At 42.7% G+C, this 25,125-nt stretch overlaps 1 protein-coding gene across 1 annotated transcript; it reads right to left on the bottom strand.

Moving 5' to 3' along the window:
• Nucleotides 1–396: 396 nt before the first annotated feature.
• On the bottom strand, nucleotides 397–1,137 carry olig4 (oligodendrocyte transcription factor 4). Its single transcript, XM_078278341.1, has one exon. It carries the CDS (start codon nucleotides 1,135–1,137, stop codon nucleotides 397–399), a length of 741 nt encoding a protein of 246 aa, XP_078134467.1.
• Between the last annotated feature and the right edge of the window lie 23,988 nt (nucleotides 1,138–25,125).

The raw sequence follows: 25,125 nt of genomic DNA, 5'->3' as shown, positions 1-25,125 counted from the left end.
TTCATTTAAATAGTCATGAAAAGAAGATAGCAAACAAGAGTTTTTATTATAACAAAATTTTAATTTAGGGAAAATAGAAATCCTGCACAATAGGATACACCAGTTCCATTTCTGACAATGTTTCATCACCACAAATATCAGATAAATTACAATATTTGCTACTCTGGTAAAATCCTGCGTGTATTTAGAATATTTATATATATTTCTTGTATAAACAATGCAGAAGAGACAGTTAAAAAATAGCAGCAGTTTGCATGGCACAAGATATATATACAGTATGTACAAGCTCTGGCACCAGCCATTATTTTAGCAGTTCCTTTAACAATCTTCTGTGAGCTGCTTGGTTCATTGCAATGATCCAAACAGTAGAGGTCAGTTTTTTTAAGAGTGTCCTGCTCACTTGGTCATAGCCAGGCTGTGTAATGTGGAGGTAGTGGTGGGCAAAGGTTGGCAGAGTGAGCAGGGGCAGGGCATGCCGGGGAAGTGCCTGTAGGAGCTGGCCAGGTTGAGGGGGTCCTTCAGAAGGCCCTGGACTGGAGCGTGAAAACTCAGGAAGCTGGCGGATGGAGGGGAGTGCAGGGCTGTAGCCGGAGAAGGTGAGTGATGCTGGAGAGCTGAAGGCGTGTTGGCCACCAGAGAGTGCAGAGACTGGGCCAGAGGATGCAGAGGGAGGTGGGGAGCAGCAGTGCGGCTCTGGGCGGCAGCACTGCCTCCATAAACATCCCCCACCAACTTCTTCATCTCGTCCAAGGAGCTGGACAGCATGAGGATGTAGTTGCGAGCCAACAGCAAAGTGGAGATTTTTGACAGCTTACGAACTGAAGGTCCATGAGCATAGGGCATAACCTCTCTCAGGCTGTCCATCGCCTGGTTCAGATCATGCATCCTTTTCCTCTCCCGACTGTTGACCTTTAGTCTCAGGTCTTGCACCTCGTTGTTGTTGAGCTCAGACCTGGTCTTGGTCTTACCACCCCCACTGCAGCGCTCCGTCCTGCCCTGGCCGGCCTCGCTGTCTGCTCTGTTTTCTTGGCAGTATTGTTGGAACATCTTGTTGGAGAAGAAGCTCCCTGGAGAGTCATCCACCACCAGGTCTGGGGATACGGAGCGGCTGCAGGTGGAGCCAGAGTCGGAATCCATCTCAGTTGAAGCAGGTTAAAGTGGGACACAAATCAAAATAATCGACCAAAAATACTAGCCTGAATGCTGGGAGCTTGAGTTTAAAAACTACAGATGCCTCCTAGTTTTCTGCTTTCAAGTTGTTCCAGTTCCCTGTTCACCACAGTCTCAGTTCTCTCCGAGTTGCGCTGTTCAGTCTGATGATCAGTCCTGTCCACAGGAGTGAGTCTGTCTAAACTGTCACCCTCTGGGGCCACTGGGGTGTATTTATACCGCCGGCATAACAAAGGAACAATAAAGCTGCATAATGAGACACTTAGAGCCACAGCCAATTGCAGAAGGGACACACTTTCACCCCCCTCTCTCACACCTCCTTCCTGCAGCCCCCACTTCACCTTCCCACACCCACGTTTAACTCCCCCAACCTTGATGAACCCCCTACACATTAACCAAAACAGGGGTATGTTCACATGTTGTGTTAAACTCCCCATAAGGTAACTAGGACTATGCCAAAACTTTCATTAAAGATAGTTGTACAATGTATGTGTGAACATAAAATTGGATCAAAGTTCTATTTAGCAAGTAGGCAGAGTATTTATTGTTATTATAATAATGTAGACAAGGTTAATGTAATCATTGCAATATGCAATCAATGTAATGTTTTTCTCTTAAGCTGCCTAATATATGGCTTCACTCACCCTATACAGACATTCAAAATGAAGTAAAAGTGAGTGTGAGTCACAGATCTGCCAAAGAGTGAAACGGACCACATTTTTATTGCCCTGCTCCATATCAGATATATGATGCCTTCGAGGCCTTATTTACATATGGTATCTATGAGACACTTTGGGGAAAGGTATGAAGCACCATATGAGGTGCTTAAACATGTAAAGAGCAGTGTTAATGGCAGACTAGGTACAATTCAACCAGGAGCTCGGGACAAAAGAGGTCAGATAAATTTGACTTGGCTCTCCAAACAGTCTGTGAAATCACATCACTATCACTGGAAGGGGGTCCTTCAGATGGGGAGGAGGTAGTTAAAAAGATACTAAAGAGTGGGCACAGCTTTGTCTTCCCCTAATTCAACCGTAAAGCTACTACTTTCTCAGGTTTTTTTTCACACTAGCTTGAAGTATTTTTTTCTATCTCTTGATATAAACGGCAGCTGTCAGAAAAACAAGACAAACTTCCATTCATGACATATAAATTCCTATCAGGCTTAATGTCCAGGATGTATCTGTTGAAGGCGCCTTTATTGTTATTCAGAGAGAAATAACATTTTTCATCTGAACCCATCCTATAGGCCTACATAGGAGCAGTGGGCAGCCACAGGCACACAGGGACCAACTCCAGTCTTTTTACCAGTGCCTTTGTGTCATTGGGAAGCACTAACATGAACATAAAAAGGAAATTAAATTGAACATACATGTTTTTGGTGGTGGGTAGACACTGGACCACCCCCACACTAACACGGGGGGAACATGCAAACTCCACACAGAAAAGCCCTGGATTTCAACAGGAATGTCCTACTTCCTTCTGCCAAGCAAGCAAAACCTCCAGTGAGGCAGTGCTAGAGGGCCAGCAGTTTGTACTGTATCGGTAATATAATAATGTGTTACACCATCCGTAGTCTATATCCACGCCATTCCACTTCCGGGATTGCTCCACTGCCGACGGATTTCACTCATTTAGGACAGATATCCGTTGCCTTGGGCTTTCTCTGTGTTGGCATTTTAAACTCCGGTGGATTTATGAGGACTATGGTTAACTGCTCCTCAGATCTCTGCAGGGTAGAGCCAGACAGCTAGCTAGACTATCTGTCCAATCTGAGTTTTCTGTTGCACGACTAAAACAACTTTTGAAAGTACACTCGTTCTACCAAAACAAATTCCTTCCCGAGGCTATTTTGTAGAGGCCACCCAAGAAGATTGTGATTGGTTTAAAGAAATGCCAATAAACCAGAGCACATTTTTCTCCCATCCCGGAATGCTGTGTGGACTCGCCAGACCCTCCTCTGCAGAGCTGTGGTGGTAGGTCTGGCAATGCGAGACTACACCATCCGTGGTAGCAAAAAGAGATATGCAAAAACATTTAACCCTGGATGCAGCATTGATGCTAGCCTGTTAATTGCAGAGTGATTTTACAAGGTTTTATTCATTTCAAATGAAAGAAACATTTTAGAGGCGTGATAATGTGTTGGGTTTCCATCATCTGTCGACTCATTGAAGAAACTATTTGCTTTTCTCTTCTTTGTGCACAGTAGGACATCCTAGTTTATATGTATCTACCCAAAAGCAGTATACATTCTCCTCTAGCCGTGGGCGTCATTGTGCAGCTGTATGATTGCTCTAGAAACTGTGGAGTAGATTTGATCATCGGGCTTAAAGTGCCCAATATCGAAATCCAGAATGCCACCCTCATAAGGAGTGAGGAATTTCTTTAAATTTCTCCCTGTCTTTGACACATATCTTCTCAATTCCCATATATTTAATGGAAGAGATTAGATGATTCATGAAATGTCCTTTTTTGCATCCTATATTTTCTACTATTCAGTGTTCTCTCGACGCTTTTCCTACATATCCTTTTCCACACGGACATGTAAATTAATAAATGGCACCCTTTGTGTTGCATGAAATCTGTTATGGCAGATTAATAAAACGCCTCAATTTTTTTCTTTACATGTATGCGGACAAAGTTTCTTACATTGTGCACGAACCCCAAATGTATGATTTCCAAAGATTATAAATGTGGGGGCTTGTGTGTTTTGATGGACTCCCATTGGAGCTCACACTCGCTGTATGTGCGTTCTCAAAATAACAATCCTTCTCAAACACTGACTGACACCCAAAAAAAGTTAGAAGTGGGAATCGAGAGGGCCCTCAGGACCCCCCACCACAGCTCCATCAGGGGGGCCCTGCAGGGTGCTTTGGCTTAGCCAACATTCAGTGATATTATAATTGGGGAACCTTGAGAGCCAACATGGGCCATTTATTTGGAGCATATGGATTTTCCCATCGTTAGGCTCAGAGCCAACATGGCTGCAGGACTCTCCTCTGCTAATTGGGTCAGGTCCTAATTAACTACGTTGGACACAATGCTCCAGATTTCATTCTTTTCCAGTCTTTCAGTGGTTTTAATGGCTGGTTCTGTGCCACAGCTTTCATTGTGTTCTCCACACTCCGAAAAGAAGAAATAGATCAATAATGTTTCTTTAATGGTCTAATAAATTATCTATAAATTCAGAAAACAATGTGCCAAGGCTGCTCATTAACTGTGCATGAAGTTAGATTAGCGATATTGTAACTCATATGAACTAATTGGGATACAGAACACCAGTAAGAAACAGCGAAGAGCATTGTGTATTAGTAAAGGTACAATCAGTAGATACACATATATGCATCATTGTTAGAGGCTCTAGCTGAATAAAGGGAGTGTAATCAGTCCTTCTCCTACTCCATTACTATATGCATGAGCCAGATAAATTCCATTCTCCTGTTCATTCTTATTCTTATTCATGTGTTTACAGAGGCAACGGGCCACACAGAGAGACACTGAGCTTTGTATTCTACAAATGAAAGCGTAGCCACCCTCCATGTTTCCACATAATCCTTCAATTTTTAACCCTGCATCACAGTGTTTGACTTTCTTCTCTGGATGCAACCTTTCAGGACCCTTCATCTAATTCAAGAGTTTTTTTAGGCTTTAGAGACCCCCTTTCGGCTGCCTCACTGGGTGCACTCCAATGAAAGTGCTCAGGTGACCAGAAAATGAGGGCATTATCACAGGCATATGCTTGTAGCAGCAGAGGATCAGGTTAGATTAGGACCTATCATGGCTCAATAAAGTGCTAAGCTCAAGAACAAACTTGTGCTGTGTACCATAAAGCTTCCTTCTCTCTCTGCTGGTCATTGTTTAACAGGATCAGTGGCTAGATCTTCTGTACACACACACACACACACACACACACACACACACACACACACACACACACACACACACTGGGCTTTAATCTGGGCATGTGGTCATGAGGAGACTCAATTGAGGATGCACAGCAGCCTTTGTTTACCACCATTTTTCTCAATGTCGCTTGGATATCAAGGCTTTTGGATCAAGATCATATAGCAGGAGAAGTGATGAGATATGTGGAATTGGTTTGGTTTGCTTCATCAATTGATCTAAACGTTTCCCTCAGAGTACCAATGTCTGGGGAGAGAGATATAAAATTGTTTCACAAAGTGTCTGAACAGGCCGACAAGTGTTTCTGAGAACAGGGAGTGCTGCCCTTTGTTATCTCTCACTGGGACAAACTGCTCGGTGATTTATTCATTTACACTGCCTGAAACAATTGCATTATCTCGGGCACAACAAAAAGACACAAAGGCGCTATGAAAATCCCCTAGGATGTTTATGAGTCACTAAAGAGTCCAATAACTTTCCCCTTCATCTTTAAGCGGCCATGGAGGGTCGCATGCTGTGGAGGGCTGCAGGGCGAGGGGAGTCAGGTGGGGGGATACAGGCCCAGGGAGAGATCCTGATTATGGGTAGGATAAAAGGAGTCCAGGCCTTCTCCTCTGGAGCTGAATGGGGCTCGGTCAGCAGGCTGTCCCATACACTGGCCTGCTCCATGCTGCTGGAACTTCATAAATTACCCCACAATTACCCCCGGGGGGACACAGAGGGAGGATAGACAGGCGAGAGGGGAAGAGAGTGAAAGGGGAAAGAGCAGAACCGGTTGCCGAGCAGACCGCCATCAGGAGGTGTAGGGCCCAGGTCCAGATGTTGGCCTTCAGGTTGCCAGGACCCAAATGATGGTAGCCTCCTGAAGACTGTCACTACTAAATGAGAAGGATTCACATCTTAAAGCGAATCCATACAACTTCTTAAAGAAGCAATAACATGCTCTTCTTTAAAAATAAAAAAGGTACCCATCAAAATGCATCCTAGTACTCAATTCATTACACTTAATATACATTTTGCAGCTAGAGCCTTATTTGGTTTGGTATGACCAGCAGCTGATTATGGCTAAAGTTAGTCTGTAAAACAGACATTACATTACATTAATCAGATTACTTTATGCCTCTTTTCTTCTTTTTTGTTGTACTGTAACATCACATAAGCATTTATGATTTAACATCATCCTGTAATCATCACTTGTGTTTAGCAAAGGTGCATAGGCTCACTTTAAGAGCAAGCTCTAAATGTCCAAGGTGAAACATACAGGTGCTGTGTCCAAAATCAATCCCTTGTGCAGTCATTTACTACTAATGGACACTCAATAGTTTACTCAATGGTGCATCTACAAAATGCAGTGCATTGCATTGTGGGATTTTTAGCATAAAGTAGTGTCCATGCCATAGGCACTATTTTTTTCATTCCAATGTGGATTTTTTTTAAGGGTGCTACTGCTACATAGTGGATACATTTACACACTTTTTTAGTGCAATATAAAGTAATTAGGGAGGGATTTCGGACACTGCCACACATCCATCTGGTAAATATTATACAGTATATTAAATATTTTCTAATATGAAGTGGTTCTGTCAGAAAATACATGAGTATCAACCTTCTGCGACGTATATCTGATGATTTGAAATCCTTTTACATTCAGCATCCAAGTACCTGCTTCTTTAAAGGGTTGATTCCCCCAAAAACAGCAGAAACATTGCACTGCATTTTGAAGATGAACCATTGAGCAAACTATTGAGTGTCCATTATAGTGAATGCACAATGGATTGATTTTGGACACACCACGTGCATTGTTGAAACTGTATCACAATCTATATAAGCATATAAAGAGAATTAAAAAGTAAGACCGGTGGGACCGGCCTGTTCTGGGAACGGCAAGGATTACGGGTGGATTACGTGTATAGAGCAACGGTTTATACATTGTCCCATACTAGCAGCCTAAAATCTCGAATTTGATCTGCTTTTATATTTTTAATTGTTTTTAACTGCTCTTTAATGTTTAATTTCTTATACTACACTGTAGCTTTTATTCTCGTATTTTATCTGTTTTTAATTTTATTATCGTTTTTAACTGCTCTTTAATGTTTTATGTAAAGCACCTTTGCTGAAATGTGCTATACAAATAAAGCTGCCTTGCCTTGGACCTTTAGAGCTTGCTCTTAAAGTGAGCCTATGCTTCTTTAAAGGGTTGATTCCATCAAAAACATCAGAAACATTAACATCTATGCACATAGTTTGGGTTTTATTTGTCCAAGTTTTGAGACATTTCTGCCTCCTCACCAATACAATGAAGACTTTTAAAATCAACAGCAACATTTCTTTCCGGAAACAGTGTCCTGTACTACTGTGGACAATCCTGAGAACATGTATATGTATGCACAGTCTTCAGAGACTATTATTTCTGATATTTACAAGGACTTAAAGATAGGTCTGTGAGATATCCAGAGTAATGGGGGCAAAGTCTCTAGAAAGATATGTGGCTGCTGAACTTTTGAATACAGTTTTTTAGAGTAGAGAGCATCACCAATAAAACCTAGTTTACCTCCATTATTTTGGGGTTAAGATCAGTAGTGGAAGAAGTATTCAGATCCTTTACTATAAGTAAAAGTACTAATACCACACTGAAAAAATACTCTGTTACAAGTAAAGGTCCTGCATTGAAAATGTTACTTAAGTAAAAGTATGTACTGTAAGTATCATCAGGAAAATGTACTTAAAGTATTAAAAGTAAATGTACTCAATGCAGAAAAATCCTCACCTTTTAGAAACTGGAAACAAACAGTCCTGTGTCTAATCGGCTAATCATTCAGCTGTACTAGTAGGCCTTTATATTGTTGGGTAGTTTAATTTAAAATAAAACATTCTATTAAACTACATGTGTTTTGTGTGCAAAAATCCTGGAATCCAGGAATTTCCCCAGTGTGGGATTAATAAAGTCTATCTTAACTTATCTTAATTTGTAAAGTAACTAGTAACTAAAGCTGTCAGAAGAATGTGGTGGAGTAAAAAGTACAATATTTCTCTCTGAAATGCAGTGATGTAGAAGTAGAAAGTGGCATGAAAAGAAAAGACTCAAGTAAAGTACAGGTACCACAAATGTGTACTTAAGTACAGTACTTGAGTAAATGTACTTAGTTACATTCCACCACTGGTCAAGACAGATATGTCAAAAGTTGAGCGAATGAAACCAAACCCATCTGCATGGATAGATACCACTAGAAGTAAGTAAGAAAACATGTTATATGTATTTTTGGTCATTTGGGTGAACTGTGCCTTTCATCTGATGCTATCTCACATGTTAAATAAATCAACAGTAGAGTTATATGAATTTAGTTAATTACAAGAAAGGGTAATTATACATAGGAGGATACATGTATGAGTCTGCATAGTTGTGGTAAATTAGAAAAATTATTGAAACAGTTACTTGGTAAATCCTAATCAATCAAACAAAATCACGCACACAAGCCTATACAGATGCACACACTTATACACAACACACACACACACACACACAAATACACGCACACAAAGTGTATCTGTTCAGCATTGTGCTGGTCACACTTTTGAACAGTTGGCCGCTCACTGATGCATGGGGGTGGCTTTGTGTCGGCGTTCTGCAGACTTCTGCCCCCCCCTCCCTGCCTCCTCCATCCCCCTTGTCTCTGTGTTATCCAGCGTCATAAAACAAGGGGACCTGCTCGCCCAATAATCTCCCTCTCCAAAGCCCAGGCACGACTCCTGTCTTTCATCAGCACCATTGTTTCAGTCTGTTACCTCCACATGTGCTCCTTCACCACGGCAACACACGCACACATACATCCCCCCCCCCTCGTCTCTGTCCCATCTGTGGATAGGCCTGCCATGTGTCCATTCAAAAGGGTGCCAGCGGCAATGCCACTGTATGTGGATGGTACATGATGCTGTTCTTTTGTGTGGCGCTCAGTCCCCAGCTACTTACCGCTGACCCCAGGGTCACAGTGCACAATAACCTGAGTGTTGGTGGCCACTGGCTATCCTCATTGGCCTGTGATTGACGAGCTGATCAATGGTCAGTGAGAGTGTCTGTGCGCCCACATGTGTTCAGTTTCTATACACCCGCTGCAGGCCCATTGAATCAAGTGTGTCTGTTTTTTAGTAATGTCTTTTGAAGGCATCAGACTAGTTAGTGACACACAATTGACTTCTTTGGCTTTTAGCTTGATGTAGTGAAATGAATAACTGCAATTTAGCTCAATGGGCACACGCCTTGTCTGGACATTAGAAAACTGTGAAAGTAGGGTTTATGGCTGTAATATTCCATTTTTTAAAAAATCATTTATGTATCTTTGTCTACTATTTGGGGTGCTGTTTAGGTGCAAACACTGATTTTGAGAACATCCAAATAAAATTCTACCATATCCCTTCAGTCAGTCATTTTCGTCTCATCATCTTGCTCGTCTGCTCTCTTTACCCCCTGCCTTCTTTTTTCTTTCTTCTTTTTTTACTCCCCCCCCCACACACACACAGTCCACGAGTCAGGGGCTCAGGTGGGCGATTATGGACACACATTAAACCTTAATTCACATACGGCTGGATCTGAATACTGATGAGGAGATCTGCTCCTGTGACACATTATCATCCAGTGGCCAACATGGCTAAAACATGGAGAGTGCCTACTGCAGATCTATGACTTTGAGTTCGTGAAAAGCGCTATATAAATTCAATTTATTATTATTATTATTATAGTATAGGACTGACGGATGAAGGAAACACACACACACACACACACACACACACACACACACACACACACACACACACACACACACAAACATAACATGAAACACAAACTCAGAGTGGCCGTGTTGTTCTTCTCTGCTTTGCTGACAAAAAGCAGGCCATGACCCTGTGGTTTATAGACCTCCTGTTGTTTAACTAGTGGAGGGAAGAAGGGGGACAGTGTTCTTGACCTGTCTCCATCGTAGAGGATCGGTGTCACTCTGATGTCATTAAGCAAAGATATTTTATATTCTGGTTCAGATATCATATCTGCTGAAATCGTCTCAGTCAGTTTTTGCATCTCGCATATTCCCGCTTTGTGTTGCAATTACCGATGTAAATTTATTGGCATTTTCCATCTGTGTTATAGATGGCTCTGCCAATCAAAACTAGGAACTGGAATGTAAGGCAAGGCAAGTTTATTTGTATAGCAGCTTTTAAACACAGAGATTAGTCAAAGGGATTTTTTTTGTTATGACCTTTTAAAAGCCGTACCAGGGACAGGGGTCGCAAATTAACCTTGGCCAAACCCTGCATGCAACACTGCATCTGTATCATGTTTTGTACAATGTTTTTTTTGCATTGTCCCTGACAAATGACAAATAAATAAAATAAATAGGCAAACAAGTGCATTAGATACAAAACAATATTTAAAATAAAATAAATCCAAATTAATTTCTTAAAAATTGTACAAATACATACAATAGAAACACATAATTAATGGCCAACATATTAGATTATCATCTTTATAACTAATAAACATATGATGGTTTTACTTCATCCCTTTATAGAACACCATGACATCTGAATGAGGCTGTGTGCTGATCTGAGTACTGACAGGGCCCCAATGACACTTTCAATACTAATACAGGCAAACTCAGCAGCAGCAGCAGCACTCACCAGCAGTCCCCATCAGCACATTGTGATATATAGACATATTACCAGGTTGTCATTAAAAGAGACAGCAAGCCACTATTTTGTGAAAGGGAAAGTAGCCTACACTCTGAGATTTCTCTGAGAAAGAACAACACCACTGTTTCTCAGATGCCACCCCAGGCCGTCGTCATATGGCTGTTTGGCCTTTCAGTGGCACAAGGGCTGAGTGTAGGTTTATAGCACCTTTGTTATTGATATCGTTCTTTGTCTCGCTTTTCCTGTCTCGGAGAGGCACAGGCCTCTAAGTTTGGCCCAACAGACCCTGCTGAGTCCAGCATTAAATATCAATACATGTTTACGAGGGCCGTAAATACTCGATACAGAAAAGAAGCGATGAAAGAGAGAACCAAGCGGCGCATTTCTCCCATGTGCATGAAGATGGAAAGTGGAGGAAAGAAGAAGAGAAAAAGGGCACTTCAGGGTATCAGATGCTGATCCACCTGTTGCTGGTTGGGATTCTGTCTGACATTCTGTTTCATAACCTATTATGTAGTACATCTTTAGTTTTCAGCAACTATTAAAGAATGACTTTATTTATGTTTACCAAGCACTACTGTAGCACTGAATAGTACAACACATCCAGTTTTCACTTTACAAAATTTTCCAAGAAATCTATTATTCATGATGTGTTAATTCCTAAAAAGACTTAAAGGCAGAGTACGCAGCATTTAAACAAAAGGTCCCGTAAAAGTACAGCTCTAGTGACTGTGTGGCAGTATATTTGGGGGACAGTGGGCAGGAGGGGGTGCGCCCCAGCTCCGGCCTTTAAAAGATTAACCCCGAGCCCACAAAGGCACAGGGGGCTATGGGGCCAGGCAGGGGCGTGAGTGGGCCGCTCACTGGTTAAACATTGGCTGTCTTGGATCTCCCGTCATTGTCTAGTTAGGAGCTCTACCCGGGCCCCTGTTAGCAGCGCAGACACATATCTTGGCAGCCGGAGTGAGCCGATACAAAGGCTGTCGGTGCCCGAATGGCAGAGATGGAGATGTATGAGTTCAGGGTGGGGTACTCGCCACGTGGGGCCCGTGGTCGTAAAGCCCAAAGCGGGACAGATTGGACAGCAGTGCCCCCCCACCCCCTTCAATCCTCCTTTTTCTGTGCGTTTCTGTGCTTTGACAGTGATAAACGGGACTCACAGCCTTCCAGAACAACAAACAGACACTGCCTCATTTCCCCAATGTGAGCGAGGGCAGGCATAAAGGAGGTGCCATCCCATTAGAGCCTGGCCTCAATGCTGCTGAAGCTGAGGCAAAGAGAAGGGGAGGGGGGGGGGCATTTCATCAGAGCAGAGGGCCACTCGACCAGAGGCCCCCAACCAGGAGGGGACAGCTTTGCTGTTTTGTTTTCTCAAAAATGTGTCATAAAAAACTCTCCTTAATTGGTGCTCCATAAAATTAGCATCTCCAAGCTGATTAGATTTCCTCTCTCCTCAGTTACTATTGTGCCTCTCAGTGACCCCATCCCTGCCATTCAATTTCAGTCCTTTCACAATTTTATTAGGCATCAGAGAAAGAGGAAACTCATGTAAGATTTTGCCCTTTGCCCTTCACTTCTCCTCCTCCCATTCGAGTTAACCAAGTCTATCATCCCTTTCAAACAATTGCCCACAGCTCGGCCACTGAAAAGTAAACTCATGATAATACATTGAATGTTGTTATGTTAAACTGGCCAGAAGGGATGCCTATAGTGTCATTTCACTTTCTGGCTTAGAATTTGTGCCTCACTTTCAGTGAAAACTATTGTTTTTGTTTATTTATGGTATTTATAACCTAACCTAACTTCAGCAGAACTATTTGAATAACCATGCGGGCTAGAGTGAGTGATTGAAAATGCATCTAAATAGATTAACCACACTTCCTGAATGTAGAAATATAGATTGCAAAAAAAGTTTTCCCCCTCAGCAAAACCCTGTTTAAAGACATGTCGGAGCCGCACAGACTGGAATATAATCCCATTAACTTTGAATAGCAAGTCTCTTACTCTGTTGCAAAATGTGTCTCGCATGGCATGGATAATCGCCATCTCAGTGGAAATGGCGATGAGATAAAGGGATTTGAGATGCCTTAACATCTTTATGGATGGTGTAATATAGTTGGTGGGACCATAAACTCTCCCAGAAAAGTTTGGGCCATCTACTTCCTCCGAATTAAAATGTCATATTGCGTGAGTGATGCATGACAAAATACCTCTTTCATAATCATAATCTCATTCTACTGGATGGATCTGCATTGTACGTTTTGATTTATATGGAAACAAAGTGAGTCTTAAAAAGGGAAATTTAAGAGCTATAATCGGCAGTCAGTATATGTCTTATTGAAGAATTAATAACATACTTAGAAATGTTTAGAACAAAAACAATGTCTCATTTTCAGAACAGTAATAGAAGAGAAGGCTCTTAGAAAAGTGGTTTGATTGTGGTTTGATTTCTGACATCATTATCCAAACAAAGTATTTTGACAGTTTTATTAACAATTTCAGATTCATTGCTAACTTCAAATCCAACCTGACATGCTGTATGATCTATTTACTCTCCTAGATTTCATGAATATTTTATCAAGGTCAGGTTTTCTAGCCAAAAACAACTCTCTAACAAGAGTCCGGTAGCTCAGAGTGTAGTCTCGCTATGCCAGACCATCCACACGCTGCAGGGGAGGGTCTGGCTAGTCCACACAGCATTCCGGGATAGGAGAAAAAGGTGCTCTGGTTTAATGGCATTTCTTTAAACCAATCCCAATCGTCATGGGCAGTGCTAAGCTCTGCGCGGAGCCGCTACAAAATTGTCGTGCGAGAGAAAACTCAGATTGGACAGACAGTCTAGCTAGCTGTCTCAATTTACCCTGCAGAGATTTGAAGAGCAGTCAACAATAGTCCTCATAAATCCACCGGAGTTTAAAATTCCAACACAAAGAAAGCGTAAAGAAACGAAAATACATGCATCTGGCGGAATTTCCTGCGTCACCGGAGCAATCCCGGAAGTGGAACATCAAGGATATAGACTACTCAGAGTGTGACCTGTATGCCAGGCAGCACTGAGAGGGACACATGAGGTTGTTAGGGAGGTGGGGGACCATCATTGATATACGCATATCACGGGGAAAGTGAGGCTTAAAGAGTGGGAACGTACTAAGACATTGTGATGCAAAGGGCATGGGAGGGTTAAACCAGGTTCTACTCGGCCTCCTGACCCGGGATCTCTTTGATGCCCCGAGGGAGCTCAGTGTGGCGCAGCCCTGGGACCAGACCACTGCCACAGAGTCAGCGGGATTCGGGGACGTGCCTTTGTCCCCAAAGAAAATGTACGTGGCTTTGGTGGGGCTGAGGGAAAGGTCACATACAGGGAGCATGGGGAGAGATCAAAACAAACAGACACATTAGATCTCTTTGTCAACAACTGGCGACTACATGATCCATGAACATTATCTTGCCTTAAGAGATCGCTAGACACAAAGTGTCTTTAATTTTTAATTTTATTTTTTTTACAAATATATGGCAGTTAGCTTTAATTGGGCAACAGACAAAAGACTATGCTAACTTGTGCTTGTAAACTGTTTCAAGCTTTTATTATGCTGCTGATCCACTCAACGACATAATTTACTTCAGTACAACTGACAGTGAATCGAATACAGTTGGAAATGTCCAGAAGGTAAATGGCACATCCCCCCCAAGACACAAAATGCATCAAAACTCAAGATCAATAGTACTGAAAGCTGTGTGGAAGCTGGTACTCTATTGCACATGCCGTGGCATCACAGCAGTGAAGTCATCTGGTAAAAAAGGAGCCTCTGCAGGTGTACTGAAGATGACTCTTAGCATGAGTCCTAATGGATATCAGTTGGAGTTAAGAGAGTGTAAAGAGAATAACTGGTTAAAACCAAAGACTGAACACCTAGAACTTTACTTTATTTGGATTGACATTTTGTGTTGGTCTTAACCTTCCACTAATTTTGCATTTATGTCCTTGACTATAGATCGCCGTTGTCATCCTGCGATGTTATGTGTGATATTTCTCAGCAAATAACAGGTTGACTGAATGTTTAAACTGGCTTACAGAAAAAAAGTTTTCAATTCTAATGATGGTTTCAAGAGCATCGAAAGAGAAATTAAGTGAGAGATCAAGTTTAAAAAGCTGCACATCCTTTAATCCAACCTTAAATGCACCTACTGTACAACTGTACACCCTGATGTTTTCACTATCGCCACATTTGTTGCTACTGCATATTAGAATTAGTCTCTTGCTCCTTCCATTATTTAAATTGTGTGTACATCTGTGTTTTTTAAGGGTACCTGTTATAAATTTGTGAACAAAAAGAAACAAGAAAAAGACATTTAGTTTTTTTTGTTCAGCTAATTAAAACACATTTCTCTGCATTGTATGATTTTGCGCATGAGTTTCAGAGGCAATCACAATGATTAACCCTTCAGAGAGGATTGCAAAAGCACAATTGTAGGAATTAGTGCGCCCACTAGTGGTTGCACTCAAACAAGTCACCATTTGCCTGCCAGAGCGAAACACAGAACAGGAAGGTAATTTAACTCTTTAATATACTATAATATATATAATAGTATAACTCTAATAACAGTGAAACAACTAAGTGTAAGTAGGTGAAGCTGAAAATATGATTTATCTTATTTCATTGACAGGGTCATATTCTTGACAAGCTTGGAAAGATATTACATCTTCATGCAAATCTTAATTAGAATTTTTGCTTAATGGCGTAGACACCAGTCATTTTCTAATACATGATAAAAACAGAATCATTTTAACTTCTATGATTTTTTTTTATCAGCTGCAGTAAATTAAATGCACTTTTCTCTCACACACACACACACACACACACACACACACGCACACACACACACACACACACACACACACACACACACACACACACACACACACACACACACACACACACACACACACACTCCCAGCCCAGACCTCTCTGTGCTCTGCCAAAAACTAAGACATTCATTTAAGATTGACGGAGTGTATTCGAGTCAGTCACTTTCCACGCTTTCCATGTATAATGCAGTGAAGACAGCTGATGAGGCACATTTGGTTGTCAAGTTGAGAGGCAGGCACAGCTACATGAGAGCGCTTTGGCTGAGGATGCCTGACAAGCCTGCCTTTGAAGAAAGTACATACCCCCCACCACCTCCCACTGTGATTCATTGTCATCCTCGGAGGGCCTGAACTCACCACCTTGGCTGGGTTGTGCAGGAATGATGAAAGAAAGCAGCAATTTAAATATCATTCTAAAGCTAAGTTATCCCAGAAGGCTTAATTTTATTAACAAGGTTGAAACACAGGACTTTATCCTGGATGGTGTTCTGATTGTTTCTGCTTTCATATAAAGCTGCTCAAAGTGAGGGCAGTGAGCCAATGGTAGCCATCAGAAACATTTTGTGTGGCCTCCGAACGTGAAATGAAGTGCATGCATTATATTTTAATCATTCGTAGGAATAACTTTCTGTCATCAATGCTAGTGCTGTTAGGTAAAGTTAGCATTTTCGATGCACAACTCTGCAGTTTAATGTGGAAGTGAGATGAAAAAGCCCTCACAGAAGAGTTTGTCTGGGACTGCTTGGTGCTTGACATCGTATGTCCTGAACCCTCAATGATCTGCTGGCACTCACTCACTCCGTTTTTTTATTCAATGGTTATTTATAGGATGATAAGGCATTGACACAGAATATGCAGGCTCTTTTTCTCTCTGAGAATTCAGTCATGTGAGATTTATATCATCTCCATCCAGTTCTTTTTTTTATCATTTTTGGCATCGGTATGTTTCGAGAAGTGGCCCAGACCAAGGTCGACACGTGCCTTCCTCAATCATTTATGAGAGTTAATGCAGAGAGCGAGGGCAAGCACAAACCTGCTCCTACGGGAGACCTGTGGGCACAAGGAAATTACAAATCAGCAGAACTATGAACCACGCTGCCAGCAGGGAAGCGCTGTCGACTTCGCTGTCGTACAACTTGGTTTCTTCATGCATATGTTAGAGAAATGTGGATAAACCCTAAAAGACTGAACCTCCTGTTTGTGCACTAAGAGGCCACACCAGGCTTTTCTGGTCCTAATGATTTTCATTTCTGATTTCCTTTCTTAAGGTATACCTGCAGAGAGTTCATCTACTCAACTTCAACTAATTCCCCCTCACCTTTAATGTTCCTTCCACTCAAATATAATTTGGCACACAAAAAACAATCACCAATGGCACATCCAAGAAAAACCATCCCATTCTTCGAGGTGAAAGAAGAGGATTATGGAATCCCACTCATATTTGGCAGATAAATTGTCATATTATCACCTCCCATGTCTCTCTCAATCTATCGCTCTAAAGCCCCTCAACTTTGGGGAAAGGAGACAGAGTTTCTTCTCCTCCCCTCCTCTTCCTCTTCTCACTCTCTGAAAAGTAATTTAATGCCCCTGCCAGATTTTTATCCTGTGAATAATAGAGATGAAAAGGAGGAGAGGAAGAGCTTAAGGGGCTCACGCTTGTGTTAACTATGTCTTTCCTTTTACCGCCTTAATGCTAAATTACAAAAGCTTGGAGCTAACAAGGATGTCATGATCACGGCTGCGGTGGTTATGAAACACACACATCCCATATAGCTCTGACTTTATAGCTCATGGGCAAATTGGGCATATTATCCAAAAAGCAACTCATCTCATGTATGCAAGCCTTTCAACAGCCATTCAAATGTAGCCTGGTCCTACCAGACTCTCGCGCATTTCATTTGTACAGAGAGTCTGGCTACTCTCCATTGACAAGTGTTAACTTCTTTGAAGGCGGGTACTCTGTTGAAGTTTAAAACTATTGGATCTGCCCAGAGCCACTCTGGATCTGTCATAACCAATCGCTAACGCTTGGTCGTGACGTCGGCTTAGCATCACTAGCGTTTGCCTTAGCCACTCCTTCACCACTAACGGAGCGAGCTGGAAAATCAAACTTTGGCCACCAACAAAACTCAGCAAAGATTGTTCTTGCTCGGGCTTTAACTTTAAGATATTCGGCAGCGTTGCCACAACGGACCAAATGGCTTCGCTCGAATGTTTCTCCGCCGCCATTATGGAACTACAACTCTAGCGCACGGCCTCAACGTCATCGTTCTCAGCCACTCCCTCTGTTCGCTGATTGGACCGCCAAATATTTGGCTGGACAAAACCCAAGACTATACCGCAAACCCAGACGTAGTACTGAAGGGAAATGAAAATTGAGCGTAAGTACGTAGGAGGGCGGAGCCAGGCTAATTCAAATGCTCACACACAGGCAGATACATCACTAGTGTTTCTTACACCTGCGAGTGATGGAATACAAAAATAATATGAGGTTTAGACAAGGATAAGGAAGGTAAAACAGAGACTTTTTCACTTTTAGTATCAGTCCTCACAACCTGACCTTAACCAGCATCTGTCTGGCACAGTCTAACCACAGCCTGACAGAAAAGGTAAGCTCCTGATTAATGATATTTCTGAGTAGTGGAATATTCATGTGTATAGTCTCTGTGTTGCCTCCATCAGCACTCTTGCCCCGGCTCAACAATGTCACTGTGACTTTGCAGAACCTCTCCCTACTTTAGGACCATCTATTTTATGGTGCATTTATGGGCGAACATACATTACACACCGATTTCAATGACCTCGGGGGGAGATAGAGGGAGAGAGAGGTGGGAGGTGACGTACTGCGCTTGGGAGAGTTAATTGGACTTCACAAGTGATGAGTGATTTCATCTTGTGTGTGTATTTCCTCTGTGTGCTGCTTGTGTGCATGTCTAGTTAACATGCAGACTTCAAGGCTAATGGTGTGCAATAAAACACATGTAAAATATCTGGTACTGTCCCCAATTACTGACAGGGGGAGCTGTGGATCTCCTCCCCAGTCTGAATCCACCATGTGAGGTACAGTGAGCAGACCTGGCATGTTGTCACATACAAAATTACATCTCAGCACCTACCATGTTACATGCTGTGTGACATCCTTTGCAGTACTGTAGATGTGTTTTGATACATGGAAAGATCCTCTGCAATCACAGGGTTTGATCGCAGCTTATATAATTCTAGTTGCTCATTGTGTTAATTGGTAGAGAGACAGAGAGAGATGGGGAAAGGAAAGGAGGAAGAGGTAGTATGTTGATACCAAGTATCTCTCTGTGGGGGGCTTAATATCTCCTGAAACACACAGCGGTGCAGGAAAACCACGGGGCGTCCTTCGAGGCTGTTTTACAGAGGGAGAGAGGAGATGGAGCTGTCAGCATACCCAGAAACCCAGAAAAATCTGTAATCGTATTCAAGGTAACAGTCCCAACTATGAAGTTCCCCTAAGGTCTGTGGCTCGTTTTAGCATCTTTCAGCTAATTGATTTTGCTGTACGTGTCACTGCTTTCGTCAAGAGATTGTTAAGCAGGCAGCAGTTTGCAGCAAAAAAGCTCTAAAAGAACCCACTGTATGCTACCTGCAGGGCAGCAAAAGGACGGCCAGACAAAGTTAGCAACCAGCTTGTGAACATAGTGAAATATTTAACAGCCTTAAGAGTCAGATATTTTGCTGGAGATAAGAGCTGGAGGAGAGCAAATCAGAGATTAAGGCGCGTGAATATTGGACATGCATTTATCAGGTGGCCAGAAACACTAAATGATAATGTTGTTGTTATTGTGTAAACGGATAGTCTCCCATTGCCGGAGGGTCTGGGTAGTCCACACAGCATTCCGGGATGGGAGAAAAAAGTGCTCTGGTTTACTGGCATTTCTTTAAACCAATCACAATCGTCTTGGGTGGCGCTAAGGGCCGCACGGAGAAACGGTGCCTCTGCAAAATGGGTGGAACATACGTTCAAAGGTTGTGTTAGTCAACAGAAAACTCGAAACCGAAATGAAAGACATTCCCGGTGGCACCTGAACAATCCTGGAAGTGATTGAATTGAATTTTCCACATAACATTAGCTACAGTAGCTGTATGGGTAGTGGACTCATCTACTGGTGAGTTAGCATCACATTAGCTAACATAATTTGAGGCTACTCCATTAGAATTACATGACGTGGATAAACGTCACTAAACATAGTCTGAGTCACGTCAGATAGATTTTTAACAACTCCCATGATCCCACAGTACTTCACAACATCATTAAAGTCTGTCTTTTGTCATTCTTTTGATTGAGAGACCTTACCTGCAGAAATTGCATCCTGTGTGTTGAACATAATAACGTTCAGAAAGGTAGGATTTACTGCAGGGATGTTGTATTAGACTGCATTCGTTTTAGAAAGAAGCTTTTCAGCCTGCATAGCTTTTAGTCAGGGCTAAGTTGAACTTTGTTGGCTCCCTGTAGTTCCTGTGGGCATGAAGTCCTGCACAGAAATGTCTTTAGGGATGAAAATGGGGATTCAACCCCCTGCTGTGAGGTACTTTCATTGCCAGCAATGCCTCTTGGCTCTTGGCTTTGTCACGTACGTTTCCCGGCTTTACAGGCCACACATCTCTCATAAAAATTCCCCTCACGTTCACTCCACCGTAACAAGCTCAGTACACAGTAGCTTCTATTTTTACGAGCCTGTTAAGCAGAGGGTCTTTACTCCTCTGGTGCACACTGACACAGTAACTGAAAGGCAAACTGCAACAAATTTTGGAGTGAATCTGATTCAAAAATTTCACAGAAATATGGATTATTTCAGGGTGAAAGTTGCCAGGGAGGAGCTGAGGGAATCTAAAGGACGTTTGTAGATTCACCAGAGAAAAGAGTGGAGCTGGAGCAGTCGTAATGTTGGGTGTCAGCTTGAGTTAGGGTAGCCATGTGCAGCTTCCAGTGGCCTCACGCCAGCTTTCACTTTCTCCTGTTTTGGCTCAGTAATTCTCTGCCATGCTCCATATGTGACTGTAGAAACCTTTAACTGTGAATAATGGACATTTCACCAGTTAAATAAACTGTCTTATGTTTTCCAGTACATCACATAGGACATTTTTTTCATTAATGTCAAAACAGGCTTGCAGTTCAGATACCAGTGAATGATCTCCCTGCTTTGAATATGGTTCAGCTGCTACTGCTCATATCTAAGCTACAGTAGGGCCTCTGGGTGTAATGTAATGTATAATCTAAACATGTTGGTGTCAGATAGCTGTAAGCTGTATGGATAATTGTATCAAAGTGCATATAAAACACACTCAATACGCTGAGATGGGGACAAAATCAAACAAACCGACACATTGTGCATATGGATGATACTGATTCCTCCAGGGAGCATAGGCTCAGTGGGGAGCAGAGACAGAGAGGATGTGCAGGAGAACTTCAGCCTTTGCTTCTGTAGAGTAGATGTGCAGAAAATGCTCCGGGTGCGGGTGTATATATATATATATAGGTATACACGTATACATATGGGTCTTTTTTATGTAGAGGTATTCTACGGGCAATTTGTGACCAGGTGATCTCTTTTTTCCTTTGAGAAGATAAGATGGAGCTTAATTCAAGGAGAGTTTTGTACCCGTAAGGGCATGCTTTACATAGTAAAATGTCATTATTGATTAATGTGCTGAATAATCAAGCACATAAAATTAACCATTTGATCGCTAAAACATCAGAAAATTATTATTATTATTATATTAGCTCATAAGATTATCGGTCGTATTTCTACCATCCTGCCTTATAACTGTCTCTTTTGTGGAAGGGTTTTTGCTCCGAGAGAATAAGTTAAATACAAACAAGTGAATGGTGCAACAGCTAATGAGCTTCGATAGCTTCTTCTACTTTTAACTCGCCAGTACAGCCTTGTAAAGTCGCCTCCTCGAGCAAATCCTCTGAATACGCATATTTTATTGAAATAATTGATTTTGTCTTAAAAAGTTAAAAAGGTTAGGTTAAGAAGGGTAATAGTTCACAGGAGAGGAGCTCTAATGTCTCCCAGGAGGAAGTTGCTTGAATCTGTGTTGTCAGGATGTGCAGTGTAAATAGCTGCTTTCCAACCAAGTAGTTACAGGAACGTAGTTATAGGAACAGTCCACTTCTAAACAGTTCTACTAACTACTGCCATTTGCATTCATACTGGCCAAGTGGCCATAACTGGTAGGAGGGGTAAGGGAGTGACGCAAGCATGGCAACGGTCTTCATAGCGTCGTCACTTGACTTTAGCGCTACAATAAAGAATAAACGGAGTTCGAACGGCAGCGTTTAAAGGGGTGATAGAATGCAAAACTGATTTTACCTTGTCATAGTTGAATGATGACAGTTTAGTGGGTAACTAGGACGTACATAGAACTTCAAAATCCCATTGATACCTCTTTCCTCTGCAAATCTCACAATTTGAAACTGCCTCTGAAAACGGGCAAATCTCAACGAGCCGCCAGTTGACGTCAACTCGGCGGCTCCTCCTCATTTGGCTCTAGTCTCTACCTTTGTCACGCCCAAACATTTACATAGGCTACACCACTGATCTGAAGTCAGCTTAGTCTTCTGAATAGGTCGCGCAGATCTCAGAAATTGTATACATTGTTCACCTGCTATTTTACCACTAAATTCACTTCTGAGACTTTTTTATGCGAGAAATCAACTATGTAGAGGTCAAATATGGGCCATTTTAACGAAAATGTATGTCTAATTGCAAATTTTGTCTGACTGTGTGTCGGAGTTCAGCGGCCGGTGCTGCCTGTGTTGCTGCCTCGCCGCCCGGCCTGCCTTCCTTCACAGACCCCGGCCTGCTGTGAGGAAGATGGAGCTCCGTCACGGCTGGCAGCCCACAGCACTCCATACCCGCGCAAGGTCACCGTTTTTTGGGTTAACGGACTACCAACACCGCTGCCCTGACAGAGCTCCAGGGCCTGCAACTCCCCTCGTTCTACTAACTACTGCCATTTGCATTCATACTGGCCAAGTGGCCATAACTGGTAGGAGGGGTAAGGGAGTGACGCAAGCATGGCAACGGTCTTCATAGCGTCGTCACTTGACTTTAGCGCTACAATAAAGAATAAACGGAGTTCGAATGGCAGCGTTTAAAGGGGTGATAGAATGCAAAACTGATTTTACCTTGTCATAGTTGAATGATGACAGTTTAGTGGGTAACTAGGACGTACATAGAACCTCAAAATCCCATTGATACCTCTTTCCTCTGCAAATCTCACAATTTGAAACTGCCTCTGAAAACGGGCAAATCTCAACGAGCCGCCAGTTGACGTCAACTCGGCGGCTCCTCCTCATTTGGCTCTAGTCTCTACCTTTGTCACGCCCAAACATTTACATAGGCTACACCACTGATCTGAAGTCAGCTTAGTCTTCTGAATAGGTCGCGCAGATCTCAGAAATTGTATACATTGTTCACCTGCTATTTTACCACTAAATTCACTTCTGAGACTTTTTTATGCGAGAAATCAACTATGTAGAGGTCAAATATGGGCCATTTTAACGAAAATGTATGTCTAATTGCAAATTTTGTCTGACTGTGTGTCGGAGTTCAGCGGCCGGTGCTGCCTGTGTTGCTGCCTCGCCGCCCGGCCTGCCTTCCTTCACAGACCCCGGCCTGCTGTGAGGAAGATGGAGCTCCGTCACGGCTGGCAGCCCACAGCACTCCATACCCGCGCAAGGTCACCGTTTTTTGGGTTAACGGACTACCAACACCGCTGCCCCTGACAGAGCTCCAGGGCCTGCAACTCCCCTCTGTTCTACTAACTACTGCCATTTGCATTCATACTGGCCAAGTGGCCATAACTGGTAGGAGGGGTAAGGGAGTGACGCAAGCATGGCAACGGTCTTCATAGCGTCGTCACTTGACTTTAGCGCTACAATAAAGAATAAACGGAGTTCGAACGGCAGCGTTTAAAGGGGTGATAGAATGCAAAACCGATTTTACCTTGTCATAGTTGAATAATGACAGTTTAGTGGGTAACTAGGACATACATAGAACCTCAAAATCCCATTGATACCTCTTTCCTCTGCAAATCTCACAATTTGAAACTGCCTCTGAAAACGGGCAAATCTCAACGAGCCGCCTAGTTGACGTCAACTCGGCGGCTCCTCCTCATTTGGCTCTAGTCTCTATCTTTGTCACGCCCAAACATTTACATAGGCTACACCACTGATCTGAGGTCAGCTTAGTCTTCTGAATAGGTCGCGCAGATCTCAGAAATTGTATACATTGTTCACCTGCTATTTTACCACTAAATTCACTTCTGAGACTTTTTTATGCGAGAAATCAACTATGTAGAGGTCAAATATGGGCCATTTTAACGAAAATGTATGTCTAATTGCAAATTTTGTCTGACTGTGTGTCGGAGTTCAGCGGCCGGTGCTGCCTGTGTTGCTGCCTCGCCGCCCGGCCTGCCTTCCTTCACAGACCCCGGCCTGCTGTGAGGAAGATGGAGCTCCGTCACGGCTGGCAGCCCACAGCACTCCATACCCGCGCAAGGTCACCGTTTTTTGGGTTAACGGACTACCAACACCGCTGCCCTGACAGAGCTCCAGGGCCTGCAACTCCCCTCTTCCTGCTAAATGGCCGGTGTGTGTGAGTGAGAGCGCGGTCAGCGAGCTTGTTACGCCAGCAATCTCTTACCACAGGTTCCAGTTAATCTTATAATGTGTGTAATTATAATGTGTTGAGTTATTTAAACAAACGATCGGGGAAATAAACGCCTCTTGTCCGCGAGTCTCATTGATAGAGCCTGCGGCTGGATAGAGCTCTATCAATGAGAGCTAGCTAGCCTCCTCTTAGAATTCCTCTGGAATTCACAAAAATGCATTAAATTGAAATCAGACACCACTGTTAGCTTTATAAGACCTTGGGGTAGAGGTTATATAAGTGACGTGATGAAATTCAAACTGTAAATATACTCTAATTACGCTGAAAATGAAGCTAACTAGCTGCAATCTGTACACATAGGATTGAAGGGACAGTCGCAGCTAACGAAACCCCTAATGTTCACAAAAATTCATTCAATTGAAATCGGACACCATTGTTAGCTTTATAAGACCTTGGGGTAGATGTTATATAAGTGGCGTGACGAAATTCAAACTGTAAATATACTCTAATTACGCTGAAAATGAAGCTAACTAGCCGTGATCTGTACACATAGGACTGAAGGGACAGTAGCAGCTAACGAAACCCCTAATGTTCACAAAAATTCATTCAATTGAAATCGGACACCATTGTTAGCTTTATAAGACCTTGGGGTAGATGTTATATAAGTGGCGTGACGAAATTCAAACTGTAAATATAGCTACTCTAGTTATGCCAACAGCTGGCAGCCAGCTAGCTCCGCGGAGCTCCACGGAGCCCCGAGTATTCCAGTAGTCCAGTACCCAGGGAAACGGTGACTTTCACTGGGTATGGAGGTTGCCGCTTTTTCGTCAGACTGTGTGGAGTTCTTAGCTAAAG

This window comes from Sander vitreus, chromosome 20 (assembly GCF_031162955.1).
Source record: "Sander vitreus isolate 19-12246 chromosome 20, sanVit1, whole genome shotgun sequence".
NCBI classification, from domain to species: domain Eukaryota; kingdom Metazoa; phylum Chordata; class Actinopteri; order Perciformes; family Percidae; genus Sander; species Sander vitreus.
This window is presented reverse-complemented; position numbering and strand designations above follow the sequence as displayed.

Coding starts and splice junctions, on each gene's coding strand:
- olig4 (XM_078278341.1), bottom strand. CDS start 1,137: ATGGATTCCGACTCTGGCTCCACCTGCAGCCGCTCCGTATCCCCAGAC.